This window comes from Podarcis melisellensis (genome assembly GCF_964234715.1).
Source record: "Podarcis melisellensis genome assembly, chromosome: 11".
NCBI lineage: Eukaryota > Metazoa > Chordata > Lepidosauria > Squamata > Lacertidae > Podarcis > Podarcis melisellensis.
In genome coordinates this window covers 6,961,251-6,979,164 of record NC_138543.1, presented here as the reverse complement: position 1 = coordinate 6,979,164, position 17,914 = coordinate 6,961,251, and the positions used below count along the sequence as shown (strand labels likewise).

Sequence of the window (17,914 nt, the reverse complement as noted above, 5' to 3'; positions counted from 1 at the left end):
GGGAGGAAGGGAAAGGAGAATGTTAGCCGCTTTGAGACTCCTGAAGGGGAGTGAAAGGCGGGATATCAAATCCAAACTCTTCTTCTTCTTCTTCTTCTTCTTTCAGTCAGTTGATAATGTTAAATTACTAATTTAATGAGGCTGACCAGAGACGGTTTAGTTCATCATGCAAAGTTTAGGTTACTGTGCTGTCTAGTGAAATTACTTTCTCAAATCTGCATTTATTTGCTTTTTAGCATTTAACTAGTCTAACCTTACGACTTAACTGCACACATACAATGCAAACCTATGCATGACTATTTGAAAGCAAGCTCTATTCCATTCAATGGGGCTTACTGCAAGGTAAGTGTGCATAGGATTGCAGCTTTAATAGAAATATGCCACCCAAGGGCTGCATGCGAAACTAAAATAAAAAATTGCTCATCTTAACTTTCAGTAGCATCATTAAGCAAACTAAGAAGAAACAGCAGCCCTACTTAATTAATGCTTCAATGATAGTATAGTAATATTATTACTTACTACCTCCAGGATCTTCCATAAAGTACGCAGAAATGCTGGCTTCATCTTTTCCATATTGATTCTGTGCCACCAAGGTATAATCGCCGTTGTTCACATGAGTAGGGTTGTCCAGCTGCAGGCAGCCGTGGTATTCCGTTTGATTTACAACATGTATTTTAGTCCAGATATAGACGGACTCATTCAACTTAACCCCATCATGCAACCATGTCAGGATAGGTTGCGGGTTCCCCCTCACGCTGAATGGAATACACCAGTGGTGGTCCGGATATGGAATTTCAAGATACGTGATATTTGGTGCAACTATATTAAGAACAAATAAGAGTAATGTTGGTATACTACATTTTCTCTTCCTTGAAAATTCATCAGTTTGTTTTAAATCATTAAAGCAAAGCAGCTGGCATCCATAGAAATGCAATGAATAAATGAATTCCAAAAGCAAATTTGTTATGTTTTTAATATATATATATATATATATATATATATATATATATATATATATGCAGGTTTTGGTGTCCTCGGGTGTCTTCCCGTGTAAAAGTTGGGGTGTCTAGGCGACGTTTCGACGAGGTCTCACTCGTCATCTTCAGGCTGGTGCTTTCGGCTTCTTGTTACTGGAACAGAGCAGGATCTCAGTGTTTGAGTTCCTATAAATACTGTTGAGGGGGTGTGGTGTATAGCCTCCAATGTTCTGGGCAGAGAGGAAGTTCCCAGGCTAGTGTGCCTTTTCTTCTTTTGTTCCTTAATTACTTGAGGGATATCTTGAGTGATTTCTTGAGTGATATCCTGAGTACCACTTAGGTGGGTCATTAGGTGTGGATTAGTTGCTAAAGTCTTTGTGTCTTGACCTCTTGAACTTTGTGAAGAGTTTTTCTGAGAAGATGGCTGTACTGCACTTAGTTGTGCTCTGGCTTGGCTTCGTGTATAGGGGCGAGCTGTGGTTTTGTGGCCTGTGTCAGCCAGATCTGTGTAGGGATTGCAGGGGGGTGCAGCATCCGGAGGTGCCACCATGGTTTGGCTACTGGATGGTGTCTGTAATTTATCTGTGGAGAGGGTCTGGGTTTGGGTCTGGTGTGGTTGATTGGTGATGGCGTTCTGTGTGCCTCTGGATCTGGTGTCAGTTTTTGTGGGGAGGGCTAATTTCCAGATGTCTGGCAAGCGGGATGTGTCGTCACGCTTGTTCATGTTGTGAGGGTGTTTCTCTATCTCGATGGCTTCCATGATTATTCTCTTGTGGTGATGTTCCATGTTAAAGAGCAATTTGGAATCTGCAAAATTAATTTCGTGTCCTGTTTCTTTCATGTGTTGGAAAAGAGAGGAAGTTTTTTCTTCTTTTTTGACGGCATTCTTGTGTTCTGCGATACGTGCATTTATTCGTCTGTTTGTTTGTCCAATGTACGTGGCTGGGCAGACTTTGCAGGGTATTTCATAGACCCCTTGGTTTTCCAACTGGATTTTGTCCTTGGGGTTTCTGAGGATATTGGCTATTTTTTGGTTGGTGCAAAAGGCTGTTTTGATATTGTGTTTATGGAGGATTTTGCTAATTTTATCTGTAGTGCCCTTGATATAAGGAAGGAGGGCCATGCCATTGTTTTCTTCTGTGTCTTGGTTTTTGGGGGGTGTTTCTTTTTGGATTAGCTTCGTAACCCTGTTTTGCTGGTATCCATTGGCAATTAACACATTTGAGAGATTCTGTAACTCAGTTGTCAAGTGGTCTTTGTCAGCCAGGCGTTTGGTTCTGGAGATGAGAGTCTTGGCCGTCAAAAAAGAAGAAAAAACTTCCTCTCTTTTCCAACACATGAAAGAAACAGGACACGAAATTAATTTTGCAGATTCCAAATTGCTCTTTAACATGGAACATCACCACAAGAGAATAATCATGGAAGCCATCGAGATAGAGAAACACCCTCACAACATGAACAAGCGTGACGACACATCCCGCTTGCCAGACATCTGGAAATTAGCCCTCCCCACAAAAACTGACACCAGATCCAGAGGCACACAGAACGCCATCACCAATCAACCACACCAGACCCAAACCCAGACCCTCTCCACAGATAAATTACAGACACCATCCAGTAGCCAAACCATGGTGGCACCTCCGGATGCTGCACCCCCCTGCAATCCCTACACAGATCTGGCTGACACAGGCCACAAAACCACAGCTCGCCCCTATACACGAAGCCAAGCCAGAGCACAACTAAGTGCAGTACAGCCATCTTCTCAGAAAAACTCTTCACAAAGTTCAAGAGGTCAAGACACAAAGACTTTAGCAACTAATCCACACCTAATGACCCACCTAAGTGGTACTCAGGATATCACTCAAGAAATCACTCAAGATATCCCTCAAGTAATTAAGGAACAAAAGAAGAAAAGGCACACTAGCCTGGGAACTTCCTCTCTGCCCAGAACATTGGAGGCTATACACCACACCCCCTCAACAGTATTTATAGGAACTCAAACACTGAGATCCTGCTCTGTTCCAGTAACAAGAAGCCGAAAGCACCAGCCTGAAGATGACGAGTGAGACCTCGTCGAAACGTCGCCTAGACACCCCAACTTTTACACGGGAAGACACCCGAGGACACCAAAACCTGCATATATATATATATATATATATATATATATATATATATATATATATATATATATAATTAAAGCATTCTTTAGAGGAAGTTATAACAGAGGATCATTTAAGCTATGATTTATGATTTCCTTCTTCACTTTTTGGAGGGGCAGTGGCTTTTTCATATTGTTCAATCACTAGTGTTTCCTACGCACTTCACAACTGAGTTTATTCTACCTAAACCTTTAATATATTTCACATTTACATACGCCTCTTTTTCTGACAGCGCACTCATATCCATTTCTATCTGAAATAAGCCACTACTTCAATGGGTCTTACTTCCTCATAAGTAGCTATCTGATTGCTGCTTGAACCTACTCTGTTTTAACGTTATTCCAGCAAATTTTGTAATATTTACAGCAGAAGTTGACAGAACTAGGCAGGGCAAAACTTAAAATGCAGCATTGTTCTCTTAAAACTTTGATATTTGCATGTTCTGAGAATTAGAACAGAGAGGAAAATGAATGATTTAATATTGTCTGTGGTCACGCTCTTCTCTTGCCTTAAGGCCGAAAGAAGAGCAATTCTGCACCATTAATCAATTTTCTGCCATAATTGATGGAATTGGGCCAGACCAAAAAGAAACAGATTGTCAATGTCCTCCGGTTTACTGAAGCTCCAACTTCAGTTTGCACATACACAATGAATACAGGGAATACCTTTAGCAACCTCAGAGGAAGATGTTTGTTGGAGTGTTGAGGGTGACAATCATAAGCATTTAATGACTCTTCAGTGCTAATCCTTACTAATATATACTTTATAAACTTTTATCGTTTTGGAGAAGGCTGAGCAGAAATTCTAAAATTGTTCTCTACTGATGCCACTTGGCTACAATTATCTGCAGCTAAAGTTTTACGTAAGTTTATTTACATACAGAACACCACGAGGTCAACAGAAGCTTGGTCTTCGCCCACAATGTTTTCTGCTACACAAGAAATCTGCACACCGCTGTCATTGGATGATATATTCTTTATGGTTAGGGAAGCTGGGTTCTTATTTGTGTCGTTCTAGAAGAAAAGCAAGGGAGAAATAAAGAGGTTAGGAGTGGTTTCCCTAACATGATCTGATACTAAGAAACTTGTTTGAATTTAAACATATTTACAAAAGAGTTTATTCAATTTAAATAAAGTGCCTGTTAGTTTGAAGGCTATATTTTGGTTTGTAGCTATGTAATTGCTGTCTCGGGACGCAGGTGGCGCTGTGGGTTAAAGCCTCAGCGCCTAGGACTTGCCGATCGAAAGGTCGGCGGTTCGAATCCCTGCGGCGGGGTGCGCTCCCGCTGCTCGGTCCCAGCGCCTGCCAACCTAGCAGTTCGAAAGCACCTCCGGGTGCAAGTAGATAAATAGGGACCGCTTACCAGCGGGAAGGTAAACGGCGTTTCCGTGTGCGGCTCTGGCTCGCCAAATGCAGCTTTGTCACGCTGGCCACGTGACCCGGAAGTGTCTCCGGACAGCGCTGGCCCCTGGCCTCTTAAGTGAGATGGGCGCACAACCCCAGAGTCTGTCAAGACTGGCCCGTACGGGCAGGGGTACCTTTACCTTTACCTTTTAATTGCTGTCTCATGAATTACTCATGGGAGGCATTCTAGAGGCTGGGTGCTATAACTGAGAATGTCTGCTTATAGCAAGTGACTCCTCAGAAGACTTTACAATCAGCGTGGTCTATACAGAGGAGGTGATCTCCTAGGTGCCCTGGTTCCAAGTTGTTTATACAGTATTGCATCCCCAAATAAATATATTTTATCAGGAATAGGGAATAGCCCTGGGTGTCAAATAAAAAAAAGCCTAGTAGCCTCCTATCAAATTATACCTTCCAGTGCTTAATTGTTACAAGAGTACTTCCACTGCGCTCACTATGGGTAAAGGTAAAGGTAAAGGGACCCCTGACCATTAGGTCTAGTCGTGACCAACTCTGGGGTTGCGCACTCATCTCGCTCTATAGGCCGAGGGAGCCGGCGTTTGTCCGCAGACAGCTTCCGGGTCATGTGGCCAGCATGACTAAGCTGCTTCTGGCGAACTGAGCAGCACACGGAAACGCCGTTTACCTTCCCACCGGAGCGGTACCTATTGATCTACTTGCACTTTGATGTGCTTTTGAACTGCTAGGTTGGCAGGAGCAGGGACCGAACAATGGGAGCTCACCCCGTCACGGGGATTCGAACCGCCAACCTTCTGATCGGCAAGTCCTAGGCTCAGTGGTTTAACCCACAGCGCCACCCACGTATGGTTATGTAACTATAATTCTAGCCACAGAAACTAAACTGTGAATATACCCATATACATATAAATGGATGCAAAGAACTGTCATAGACCATGTATGAATTAGGCAGGATAATAAGTTGCCGCATGACTTGTTCCAATCAATATGCACACATGGTATACCAACCCACATACAAACAGGAGTGAGAGATGGATTAAGGGCATACTCTCACTCAGACACACCTATATGTGTTGTTGCTTTACAGAAGCCCATCTATCATGTGAAGAACTGAAGCAGTATTTCATATCCTATCATCGCCTCAATTTGCTCATGTTCAGGTGAGCAAAAACTCTAATGCATTCTTAATGAATTGTAGGTACATTATTATTAGCATTTGTCATGGTGAATAGTTTTACTAGTGCATGAAGAATTTGGCTAGAAATCAAATATTAAACTGGTTCACTGTATGTGGGTTCTGATAATTATCAGACAATTTTTCTGAGATGAGAAAATTAACCACATGTATTCAACACAAACCACAAATTCCATTCCATTTGCATTAATGGCCTCCTAATCTAGGACATTAAATGACAATAACCACCAGAAGTTTTCTTTCACTAAACAGACATTATAAATATGTTTGTATTTTTATATAAAAAGTAGATAGTGATAGGATTGTGAAGGAAAGAGTGTGCTATCTGAGGCAATTGGCAATTCCTCACAATAATCGGGGATATGATCCTGCCCAGCATGGGTCAAGACAGTGGGAGCCTCTGAGGACGACCAGTGAGGAAGACATTACATTTTGCAGTGCCTGCCATTCATCTGTCCTTGGGCTTCATTCCTGGCTAGCATCATTATTGCGATGTCAGCCTAGAGGCAGCACATAGTGGAAAGGCCACAAAAGCTTATAAGGGGAAGGTGACAATACGCCCAGTCAAATGTGAGCAGCTTCTTCTGATGATTCAGGCTGTAGGCCAGGTATGTCCAAAGTCAGTTTCGGGGGCCTAACCTGGCCCACCGGTCGGTTTAATCTGGCCCCTCTGGCAGTTTATTTCTTGGGGTAAAATCCTAAAACAAACCTTAACAACTTCAATTCTAAAAGAAGCTCAACAACTCCAACCTTAAACAAAGCAACAAAGATCAACAACTTGAATCCTAAAAAAAGGTCAGCAACTTTGGTCAGCCTTTTGGTCGGCCCCCACGGCCCTTCACTTCATCAAATCTGGCCCTCTTCGAAAAAAGTTTGGACATCACTGTGTAGGCTCTGCAAGTATTACTATAAAGGTAAAGGTAAAGGGACCCCTGACCATTAGGTCCAGTCGTGGTCGACTCTGGGGTTGCGGCGCTCATCTCACTTTATTGGCCAAGGGAGCCAGCGTACATGTGGCCAGCATGTCTAAGGCGCTTCTGGCAAACCAGAGCAGCGCACGGAAATAGTGGTACCTATTTATCTACTTGCACTTTGACGTGCTTTCGAACTGCTGGGTTGGCAGGAGCAGGGACCAAGCAACGGGCGCTCATCCCGTCGCTGGAATTCGAACCGCCGACCTTCTGATCGGCAAGTCCTAGGCTCTGTGGTTTAACCCACAGCACCACCCGCTATGGATGTGGGCAATTCATTAACTCACAGGACTGGTGAGGAATGTCTGCGAGGTTCCTGACAGGCACTTAAAGAGTTCCAAGCTGCATAATTCCATGTAATCTGCATTACTGCATCTGGTAAGCTGTGGAATTTGCACCGTTCCTTAAAAACCAATACGCATACGGCTTTGGCAGATCCAGATACTTCAATATGAAATTCTTACCTCATGTTTTGAAACAATATTATTGAAAACCCAAGCTATACTTGGTGATGGACTTCCAGTAGCCTCACAGTACAATGTGACACTTCTTCCTTCAATAACAGTGAGGTTCTGTGTGTTCAGCCTAACTGAAGGCAAACCTACGAAGCAAGAAAGAGAGAAATCTCTATGCCACGCTTTCAGCAAATATCACAGGTGAACCATATGCATCTTGGTTCTCATAAACTATTTGAACATAACACTTGTGAACAGACTTTTCAAATATTCAAATATTGTTGTGCTGCTGCTATATTCGTCGTCGCTACCAGTTGTTTCCTGCTTAGCAGGGGGTTGGACTCGATGGCCCTTGTGGTCTCTTCCAACTCTATGATTCTATGATTATTTTGGCATATCAAAACACAGTTATATGAAGAAATGGGAACCAACTGAGTTCTTAAGGCTCCTCAATAGAAGCCACTGAAAATAATAAGGAAAACTCCATGAAGTGACTATAATATGTCCATGATGCCAACAACATAGAACATCCCCATCACAAGTAATGTTTTTTTTTATAACAATTAGTGTGTAATCACTTCACCCTGCTGCCAATTATTATATACCACCTATGAAGAATTATCACCAGGACCGCAAGCTTTAGTTCAGCAGAGAAATGAAAGGCTTAAATGCAATTAAAATTTTCTCCATGATTAATCTTTGGTACTCACACAATCAGTTCAGGCCACACATATACTCTGAATCCCTCCTCCCTCTGGCAAAACCAATGAAAGTGAAACTTCTAATAAACTTTCCTTTTAGATTGCAACCTTCAGCTTTATAGCCAGATTTTTTTCCATTTCAAAGTGAAACCACTAGGGTTTTCCTTCTAGCAAGAACCACAAACAACTGAACCAGGCCACGCTCAGTTAAAATCAACGTCAGTAAGTTTTTTTCCAAATCTGGGTTTTCCGCAATACTTAAGGGATTTGAACTTGTTCATTTTAAGTCATTTTGAAGTTGGTGTGCTTTGTATACAGGAATATCCTATATTCTGGGTTCCCAATCTGAGGAGAAATATTGCATTTCTAAACATGAAATGTAATACGTTTAGTAAAATATCACTCAAAAGAAACTTCCTTCCATATCTTGAAAAAGATGCCTATATTGAGGTTTTGCTTGGCATTACCAGGACTGGGCAATCAGCTTCCCTTTGCTCACTGACTGCTCTCCCCATCTGCTTGAGACTGCTCACTAGATTAGCAGCTTCCTCCCAAAACTTCTCTGGGTCTGGCCTTGCCAGGGCTGATCATGTGTGCCATTTGACCCACAAGAAGGAGACAGATCATGCTCACTGATTTCAATACATTCAGTATTGTTATTATGATATCAGACCCTCCAAGTGTCCCTATTTTCCAGGCACAGTCCCAGATTTAAAGAAGCCATCCTGGCTTCTGATTTGATGCCAGAATGTCACGCTTTTTCTTAGGATATCCCTATTTTCATCAGAGAAATGTTGGAGGGTATGGAGTTCTGCAACCCACGAGCCAAGGAAATAAGTAACTATACAACCTTTAGAAGACATCTGAAGGTAGCCCTGTATGGGGAAGTTTTTTAAAGTTTAAAGTTTTATTATGTTTTTATTTATGTTGGAAGCCGCCCAGAATAGCTGGGGTCCTTTACCTTTTTTTATGTTGGTTAAGCAATTCTAGGCATGTTTGTTATCTCAAATAACTGAGAGGGCATGGCAGTACATCTCTGTACAGAGACTGTAGGCTCTGTATCGACATGAGTTTATTTCTGTAACCGTGCCTCATTCTGTTTCTACTTTCCAGTTATGGTGCAGTTGTTTCATCATGTGCTGACAGGCATGCCAGTCTTGCAAGGTTGATTCTATTGTATTGCAAGGTTTAATGGCTCCATTAGCCATTAAATATGTGATCTGTATTAACTATCAAGGCTCTTGTATTAATATAAAAAGCCCAGAATAACTTGGGTCCAGGATACCTTAATGACTGCATGAGGCATTCTATCCCAGCATAACCTGAGCTAATCTAGAGGAGTGCTATTACTTGTCCCCTGTGTTTCAGATGCCCAGCTGGCTTCAATTATAAGATGAGTACAAGCAACTCCCCATTTACGCGGGGGTTACGTTCCTGGGTACCATGCATATATGTGAAATAGCATATACCAGTAGTAGGGAAACCATCTAAAAAGCCAAAGTCTGACAAAAAAAACTCATAAAAATCTGCCAAACTCCACCACAACTGCTCCCTTCTAACCTCAGATTCCAACTCTCCACAGGCCTTAAAGGTCAGTGCAAAGGCTCCTAGGATTGCTAGCTATTTCCCCTCTCTTTTCTTTTTCTTTTTTTAATAAATTTTTATTTCTTTTTCAAACACATAATAAAGACAAACAAAATACAAAACAAAAACAAACATTTAAACATGTATAATTTCATAATCTTATTTTCATGCACCTTCTTTCCCCTGACTTCCCCATACCTCCCATTCACTGCATCCTTGTTTTGCATTTCTTTAGCAACTCCTCCAGTCAATTAACTACCGTATTTTTTGCTCTATAAGACGCACCAGACCATAAGACGCACCTAGTTTTTGGAGGAGGAAAACAAGAAAAAAAAATATTCTGAATCTCAGAAGCCAGAACAGAAAGAGGGATCGCTGCGCAGCGAAAGCAGCAATCCCTCTTGCTGTTCTGGCTTCTGGGATAGCTGCGCAGCCTGCATTCACTCCATAAGACGCACACACATTTCCCCTTACTTTTTAGGAGGGAAAAAGTGAGTCTTATAGAGCAAAAAATACGGTATTTAAATCCCTTTCATTAAGTTTTCTTTAACTTATTAGTTACAGCTGTAATTCTCTATTTCTTACTCCTTGACATCTTAACACTCCTCAACTTTACAACAATTTTTAAGATATATTTTAAATTTCTTCCAATCCTCTTCCACTGTCTCTTTCCCCTGGTCGCGGATTCTGCCGGTCATCTCTGCCAGTCCCATGAAGTCAATCACCTTTGTCTGCCATATTTTCCCTCTCTTTTCATGCCCTTTTTGCAGTTTAAATCAATTGATTTGATTATTTCCTGGCACTGTGCATATATGTGGTTGTGCGTGAGTCAAATGCACATAAGTGGGAAGACACCTGAATCCAGCAGATATTTGACAGGCACCCTCAGTCCTAACTTTCAGATGTTTCTTGAAAACTTTTTCTAATGATGACTGGCCTGTTCAGTTGTTTATATTTTTTTCAAGGTTAACCAGACATTTTAATATTTATTTTGAATTGTTTTATGTATCTTATGATTTATTGTATTATACATATACTGTTGTATACCACCTTGATATTTTATATGCAAATATTTCTATAAACAAATAAAAGTATTTCCAATGTTCAGATGTGAGTGCTGTAGCTCTATCCAAGCAGAAGGGTAGGGTATTAACAGGCGTAGGGGACCTCCTGGGTTTGTTGAAGTGCAGCAAGAGGAGAAAAACCTAAGGTGGGGAACCTCAAAAACAGCCCAACAAGGACTGAGAATGATCAACAGCTATGGAATGTTAACTGACTATTTATTGCAAGGATGAGGAAGATGGAAAACGGGGTGGGACAGGGAACAGAATGAAGTATCCCAGAGACGGGCATGGCTGGATTACTGGACGAATGAGCAAGAAGCGCTCTACACTGTCACATTTTGTTGCAGGCAGGCCCCCTAGTGCTATATTAATAAGAGGGACAAAAAAAATTGAAGGAAAGTATAATGTACTTAAAGTTCGATAGAAATGAAATGACAAATCATTTTCTTGCCTAGCAAGGTTTTACAATGAACACATTACTTAGGCAGCTTATTTTGCGTCCAAAGATCAGTTTGTGGGAATTGTAGACAATTCACTGTCCATTCCATTTGCAAAACTGTACATTAAACACTACTGAAAGCTCCATTACTCTTCCTCTGGATGTAGCAATCTGTCGACAAAAACGTCCATCAGCTTTTATTAACTGTCAACGAAACCTATGGAACAGTTAGATGTGAATGACACTAGCTAGGAAACAGGCAGGAGCAATAATATAATTGTTTCAGTTCTGAGCAGCTTGTGGCCATACTTGGCTTGCAAGAGGAAATTTAGAAGCTAGGCTCCTTTTTGCAGGGACATTAATTTCAAGCACAGTCTCCACAGCATCTGTCACGCGAAGTGAAAGCTCATACAAATCACAGGAAAGTCTTCATATCAATATGTAAAATTCAAATGCAGCCTGCTAAATACTTAATATCGATTCAGAAAGGCCCTTTTGATATCAAAGGCACAGTTGTCAGAAATACTCGAAGGGCTCTCTCTGGAACTCTCTGGAACTCGCCGCCTCAGGAGATTTGCCTGCGCCCCCCCCTTGATGGCACTCTGCCAGCACGAGTTTTGCTTTGTTTCTGCAAGCTTTGAGCTATGACGCTAGTTGAAATTTGCTTTCGCTGCAGCCCTTTGTTTTTACGATTGTATCTCCTGCTTGTTTGCTTCTGTTTTCATTTTATTTTTGTGTTTATGCTTTTTAATATGCCTTTCTGCTTATGTTTTGCATTTTGATGTTAGTTACTTGGAAAGGGTCACATTTTGACTTAGAAAGGCAGGATGTGAGTACCCCTTTTATGTACACAGTAAGTAACAAATGTCAAGACATCTCTTGTACAAATTTTTAACTCTGATCCTCTTTTTAACTAGCAAAGGGCATACAACTCTCCACTTGCAATCATGCTGTACTGCCCCTTGTGGGGCTACAAGGCCTTCTTAATGCAGCCCCATTAGATACCTGTTGGACTTTGCCACCTGGTGGTAACCAAGAAGAACTGTAATGCCTGTATGTCTCATCAGGATAGCTTGCACCCGCTTGCACCTCATCTAGGTAACATTTGGGGAGGGGGTGCAGTTTTGGGAGCTTCCTTTAATTTACTGACAATCCTATCATGGTGCTTAAAGCTGCAGAGTATTCTCAGACAATAACAAAGGGGTGGGGAAAATCTAGGGGGGCATTCTGGCTGAAGAATGTGGGACAGAAGAGGCTATGATCACTCTAGTATAAAGTAGAAAGCAAAATATATTTAAGGTTATGTTGATAGCTTAGATTTTTCTTCATCAACTTTATTTCACATACTTGTGAATCCTATTGGTATTAGCATTATATAAGCATGGAAGTCTATGCCAGGAACCAGTTATGAATTCAGATAGCTATTTTATTCTGAAGCAATACAATTTTTAAAAACACAAATTTTGTAGAATAATAATAATAATGCTCCAAATATCCCTGTCAACCACGCCAATGAATCAAGTCTTGCTAGAATTCAGAATTTATCAGGAAATGACATTTGGGTAGACAAAATAACAACATTCTAGAAGAGATTTCTTGAGCCAGCTAAGGGACCTGGATATACAAGTTCAATAAAAACAAACATACATATAATCCTGATGGAGGCCACTTCATTATTGTAGCATTATTGCCAAATCTAAGGAACCTTACTTGTGGGTGTTCTATTTCTGACCCAGATGTCCTCAGAATACATCTCAACTAAGACACCTATGCAAATAAAACTTGGGAGTTTATTAATTCCACAGTCATAAAAAAAACCAAGATATTTTGATGGATGCAGAAGACAAAAAAAGAACTAAAATTTAATTAAATGATATTATGGGACCAATCGCTTCTGCGCCCATTATAAATGTTCACTAGTTCTTCTAAAGAATAGGCCTTTTACTGTGAAGCATCCTCCCTCCCCTCACCAGCAGGAAAACACCATCTGACCTTCATTAAGGTCTTTGAAATCCTTATCTAAAATCTACTTAAGCATCTTCTTGGAAGTGTTCTAAGACACAGGCTAAATAATTTAGAATGGGGAACAGCAAGCATCTATTACACTGAAGTTTCATATATATTTTTATTGCTTCATAAATCTGTGTTCATATTCAGGTACTCATTCACTGTGACAACATTTCAGGAGCAGACTGATACTTCTCAAATCATCGTGAACTCTCATGCATACCACAATTGCATACCTACTCATGGCTGCATGTATTCTGTCTCCAGTTTAGAAGCTGTACTTTTCTGTATTTCGATAGAGGGTTAGCAGTGGCTACTAGCCATGATGGATGCCTATGCTCTGTCACTAGCTCCACAGATTGAGGCAACAATGCTTTCAAATACCAGTTGCTAGAAACTATGGGAAGCTCTTCTTGTGCTTGCTGGTTTCCCATAGGCGTCTGGTTGGCCACTGTGAGAACAGTTTACTCTGAGTAGAACTATTGGACTAGATGGGCCACTGGCCTGACCCAGAAGGCTATTCTTATGTTCTTATGTATTCAAAGAAAATAATTAACAGGTGAGAGAAGAAGAATTTACAAGGTTCTCCAACACAATAGAATTTGACCAACCACTTGACTTTGTAACTTGTAAAGTAACACTGTATGCGTTGGCAGCTAAGATGATCAGGAGAAAAGAACTAGATAAAATAGCAGTCAATTTCAAAGATGATTCGGACATTTAAGCTGGCACATTCTACCTGAGAACCCCTTGCTATTCTATCGTATGCACCAAATAATTTTTAGGAGACGTGATCGTGGTTAATTGTATCTGCAGTGCCGGATGTTTTTATGTTTTTTATGGTTTTCGTTGCTTTTCTTTTTGTTCCCTTTGTGAATGATGCCCTGGCCTTTGGCTAGTGCAATAAAGTTTTTAGGAGGAGGAGGAGGACGACGACCAACCACTTTTAATTTGCTTTTTAGAGTGCACACATTGATTTAAGAGAAATGTTTTGTGTTCGTGTGCATGAGGCAGACACCACTGTGTCAGAATTACAGTTTAAGCCCTAATACTTCTGTTAAAACCTGGTCTTTCACCCCCTCCTACAAGACATGCATTTCATGTATAGCAGTCACTCAACTGTGTCAAGATAAACAACTGACTGGGAGAGAAGCAAATTCAGATACAGAGGTAAATGAAATGTTGCCAAGACAGATTGACAGCATTCCAAATGACCCAAATAATTATATTGGGCTATTATGATATTTTGGGGTTTGTTGCATTAGTGAGATTAGCCAACCACTTTGTTACACACTTTTCTCAGATATGTGGAATATTATTAACAAACCTAAATCTACCTCCAGTGTAACAATGCCTTTATCCTTTTCATCTTTACACACAACAATTTTAGATGTAGCCATACAAACTAGATCTAAGTTCACACTTTGGTACCTTAAAGCAGGGAGCAGCTATGTCTTTTGCAGGTAACACAGGACTGACTTTACACTCACACTGATACTGTTCAGTAGCAACAGGCAGTGTCCCTCAGTACAGTGGTGCCTCGCAGGACGAAATTAATCCGTTCCGCAAGTCTCTTCGTCTTGCGGTTTTTTCGTCTTGCGAAGCACGGCTATTAGCGGCTATTAACGGCTTAGCGGCTATTAACGGCTTAGCGGCTATTAACGGCTTAGTGGCTTAAAGAAAAAGGAAACAAACTCGCAAGAACTCGCAAGATGTTTCGTCTTGCGAAGCAAGCCCATAGGGAAAATCGTCTTGCGAAGCGACGCAAAAACCGAAAAACTCTTTCGTCTTGCACGTTTTTCATTTTGTGAGGCATTCGTTTTGTGGGGCACCACTGGAAAAATATACAAGGTGGCCTCATCCTGCTCAATCTCATTTCAAAGAAATCATTTAGGACTTTCAGAACTTATTCAATAACCGACAGAATGAAGCCTGCATTTGTTTTATGAACACCTCATTCAGTGTCAAACATGAGGTGCTAACAGACACCTACAACTACAAAACTCTCTACCAGTTCACGCATGGCCTGAACACATGCATATGCTATTCTTTAAATTTTTCAAAATAAAAATCATGGGGTGGGTAATTTTAAGAAATTATTGCAAATCTGGCTTGCAAGCGTTCCCCCACCACAAATAAAGGTAAAGGGATCCCTGGCCATTCAGTCCAGTCCAGTTGCGGACGACTCTGGGGTTGCGGCGCTCATCTCGCTCTATAGGCTGAGGGAGCCGACGTTTGTCTGCAGAGAGTTTTTCCGGGTCATGTGGCCAACATGACTAAGCAGCTTCTGGCAAACCAGAGCAGCGCACGGAAATGCCATTTACCTTCCCACCGGAGCGGTACCTATTTATCTACTTGCACTTTGACATGCTTTCGAACTGCTAGGTTGGCAGGAGCTGGGACCGAGCAACGGGAGCTCACCCCGTCGCAGGGATTCGAACCGCCAACCTTCTGATCGGCAAGCCCTAGGCTCTGTGGTTTAGACCACAGAGCCACCCATGTCCCACATATAGGTGACCTATAAAGAGCATTGTGCACAGGTGTATCCGCAGACAATTCCTGTTACAGGAACATGGCCCCATGTTGGGGAGTTTTCAATAGCCCAAGACTTTTCCCTACTCTCTACCCTACACACAAAGTCCAGATGTCAATCGGCTTCCGGAAACAACCAGTATATCTCCACTATTCAGAAAATAATTAACATGAACAAAAAGATCTTTCAAATGCAATATTACCACCTGCAAGAAAATCCCTGCAATTTACAACTATACAGCAAATGAACAGCACCAACCATGCAAAGATGATGGGACGAGGCCCTATAGGGATCTGTGAGACATATATTACCTACTCTTGCATCAGCACATTACCTGGAAGACTAAATGGATTTTTATAGCGTAAGTAACACTTGGGTAGGAAAAGAAGCCGCTTTAAACCTTGCCAGGTATCATGACTTCACCACAATGATTGGAATCCTTTTGCTATTATTTTAAACAAGAACATTCCTTACAATTGATTAGGTGAATGGAATTAACTCACATTTGGTAACAGTTAAAAAAGCAGTCACACCCTTACACTCCATGAACGAAACCATGGAGACTACCAGACAGCGTCTTCCAATGCAAGGAAAGGCATCTATGAAGTACAGCCCTAGATTCCTCGAGAATTCTGAATCCCTTCTTCCATTTTCAAAGCAAGTAAAGCGTCAAGCATAGTGCAGAAGTCTCTCTTGTGCTCACAGAATTTTAGCGATCTGCAAATACTCGCCACATATTGTCCAACTCTTATCAGCACTAGAAAACTTTACAAAACCATAATCAGAAGCCTAATTCTGAATTAGGTAGCATTTCTGGGCAACTCAAACAAATGCAACATGATTCTGCTTCTGAAGCAAGCAGATTAGCCAAACCAGGGAGTCTTAAAAAGAACAAGCAAGTTTTGGCAAACAAAGGTATCACACTGAGAGCCAAGCCACACATAGATGTGATTATTAAACCTGCACTTGTCTGCTTGGTTATAATGATAAGGTCACTGGGGGAAGCAGTGTTTCAGGCTAAACAGAGTGTAGCTCTACAGAGCCTAATATTGCCACATTCTACTGCTTAAAGCCATTTTCCCCAACTGGGGAATGGAAGGGGGAAAGGAGCACAGCAAGATTAGGTCAGCCAGCAGGAGGGGGGGGGGCTTTTCTCCCCCCACATATTCCATGTGGTATAAATTTTTGACACCCCACCCCCACTCTAAATTTATAGCCAAAAGGGCAAGCATGTGTTTAATAAATGCATGTAGGTCTGGTTTGGTCCCAAGATGCAGATATCGGGTTCTCTCCAACTAACTTGTACTCACAGAAAACCCACTGGAATTAATGGGGGAAATTCAACACAGCACTACAACAGTTGCTCTATCACTGCAAGCTTTTCAGCTCACCAGATGGAACAACCCCCTTCCCTTTCCTGCTCTGACATGTTGTTTTGGGGTTCTCCTGCTTCCCCTAGCCAATTTCCAGGAGCACAGGGGAGAGGAGAATAGGGGAAAGTACCACTGTGCTAGCGTGAGTCATAGATTCATAGAAATGGGGTGTTGGAAGGGAACCTGAGGCCCAGCCCACTGCAATGTGGAATCTCAACTAAACCATCCATGTGTGCTGGTCCAGGGGGGAGGTTACCGTGGGGCGAGGTCCATGACCTGAGTTGAGGTTCGGCAGACAGTCCTCCTCGGGCAAAGTGGGTCCACAGCGGGAAGCCGGGCAAGGACAGGAACTCTGGGGGAAACAGGACTGGATGCTGGCCGAAACAGCTCATCAACGACGTTGCTCCCGCAACCTGGGACCGGGCTGACTGGCCTTTATCTTCTCTGAGGCCAGGGGCGGCCCCGGCCCCCAGGAGACCCGCCTCTCCTGGCCTTAAGGCGAGCACTCCTCCTGGGAGAAACCAGTTCCCTTCGCCTCTCTGCCCTGAGCCTCTGCAGTTCAGGAGAGGCTGAAGGGTTACTGGGCCCAGGGGGAGACTCACCTGTAGGCACTGAGTCCTCAACTACCTCTGGAGCCAGAGTGGATTCACCTGGTGCCTGCTCCTGAGGATCCGGCACAGGTGCAGGCGCTTCAGAATCAAGGCCCTGCCCCAGTTCAGCCGGCCCTGGAGGCGGGGACTCCTGTGCAGGCTGGGATTCCTCCGGTTCAGCCTCTGAATCGGATTCCCAGGCCATCACACCATGACAGATGGGCATCCAACGTCTGCTTAAAATCTCCAATGAAAGAGAGTCCACCCACCTCCCCAGGGAGTTTCACTGTAGAACAGCTCTTACCATCAGAAAGTTCTTCCTGATATTTAGTCTTATAGTTTGAAGCCATTGGTTTGGGTCCTTCTATTAGTGGGATTGATTAGCCAAATCCCGCCCAAGTTAGTCACACCCATAAATTTTAATGGGTTTACTCTGAGTAGAACTAACATTGGCTACAACCTACAGAATGTAACTGCTACACA

At 42.3% G+C, this 17,914-nt stretch overlaps 1 protein-coding gene across 8 annotated transcripts in view; it reads right to left on the bottom strand.

Annotated features, from left to right (window-relative positions):
• The window catches only part of NTRK2 (neurotrophic receptor tyrosine kinase 2), a 187,273-nt gene that overhangs the window by 130,578 nt on the left and 38,781 nt on the right, over positions 1-17,914 (bottom strand). For 5 of the 8 annotated variants that reach the window (XM_081930494.1, XM_081930500.1, XM_081930501.1 and 2 more), the window contains exons 6-8: positions 7,150-7,286; positions 4,017-4,149; positions 520-819 (exon numbers count right to left, since the gene is read on the bottom strand). In XM_081930494.1, coding sequence (XP_081786620.1) covers positions 520-819; positions 4,017-4,149; positions 7,150-7,286 — 570 coding nt within the window. The remainder of the gene's footprint in view (positions 1-519; positions 820-4,016; positions 4,150-7,149; positions 7,287-17,914) is intronic. The other 3 variants (XM_081930495.1, XM_081930497.1, XM_081930499.1) reach the window with 1 other exon arrangement.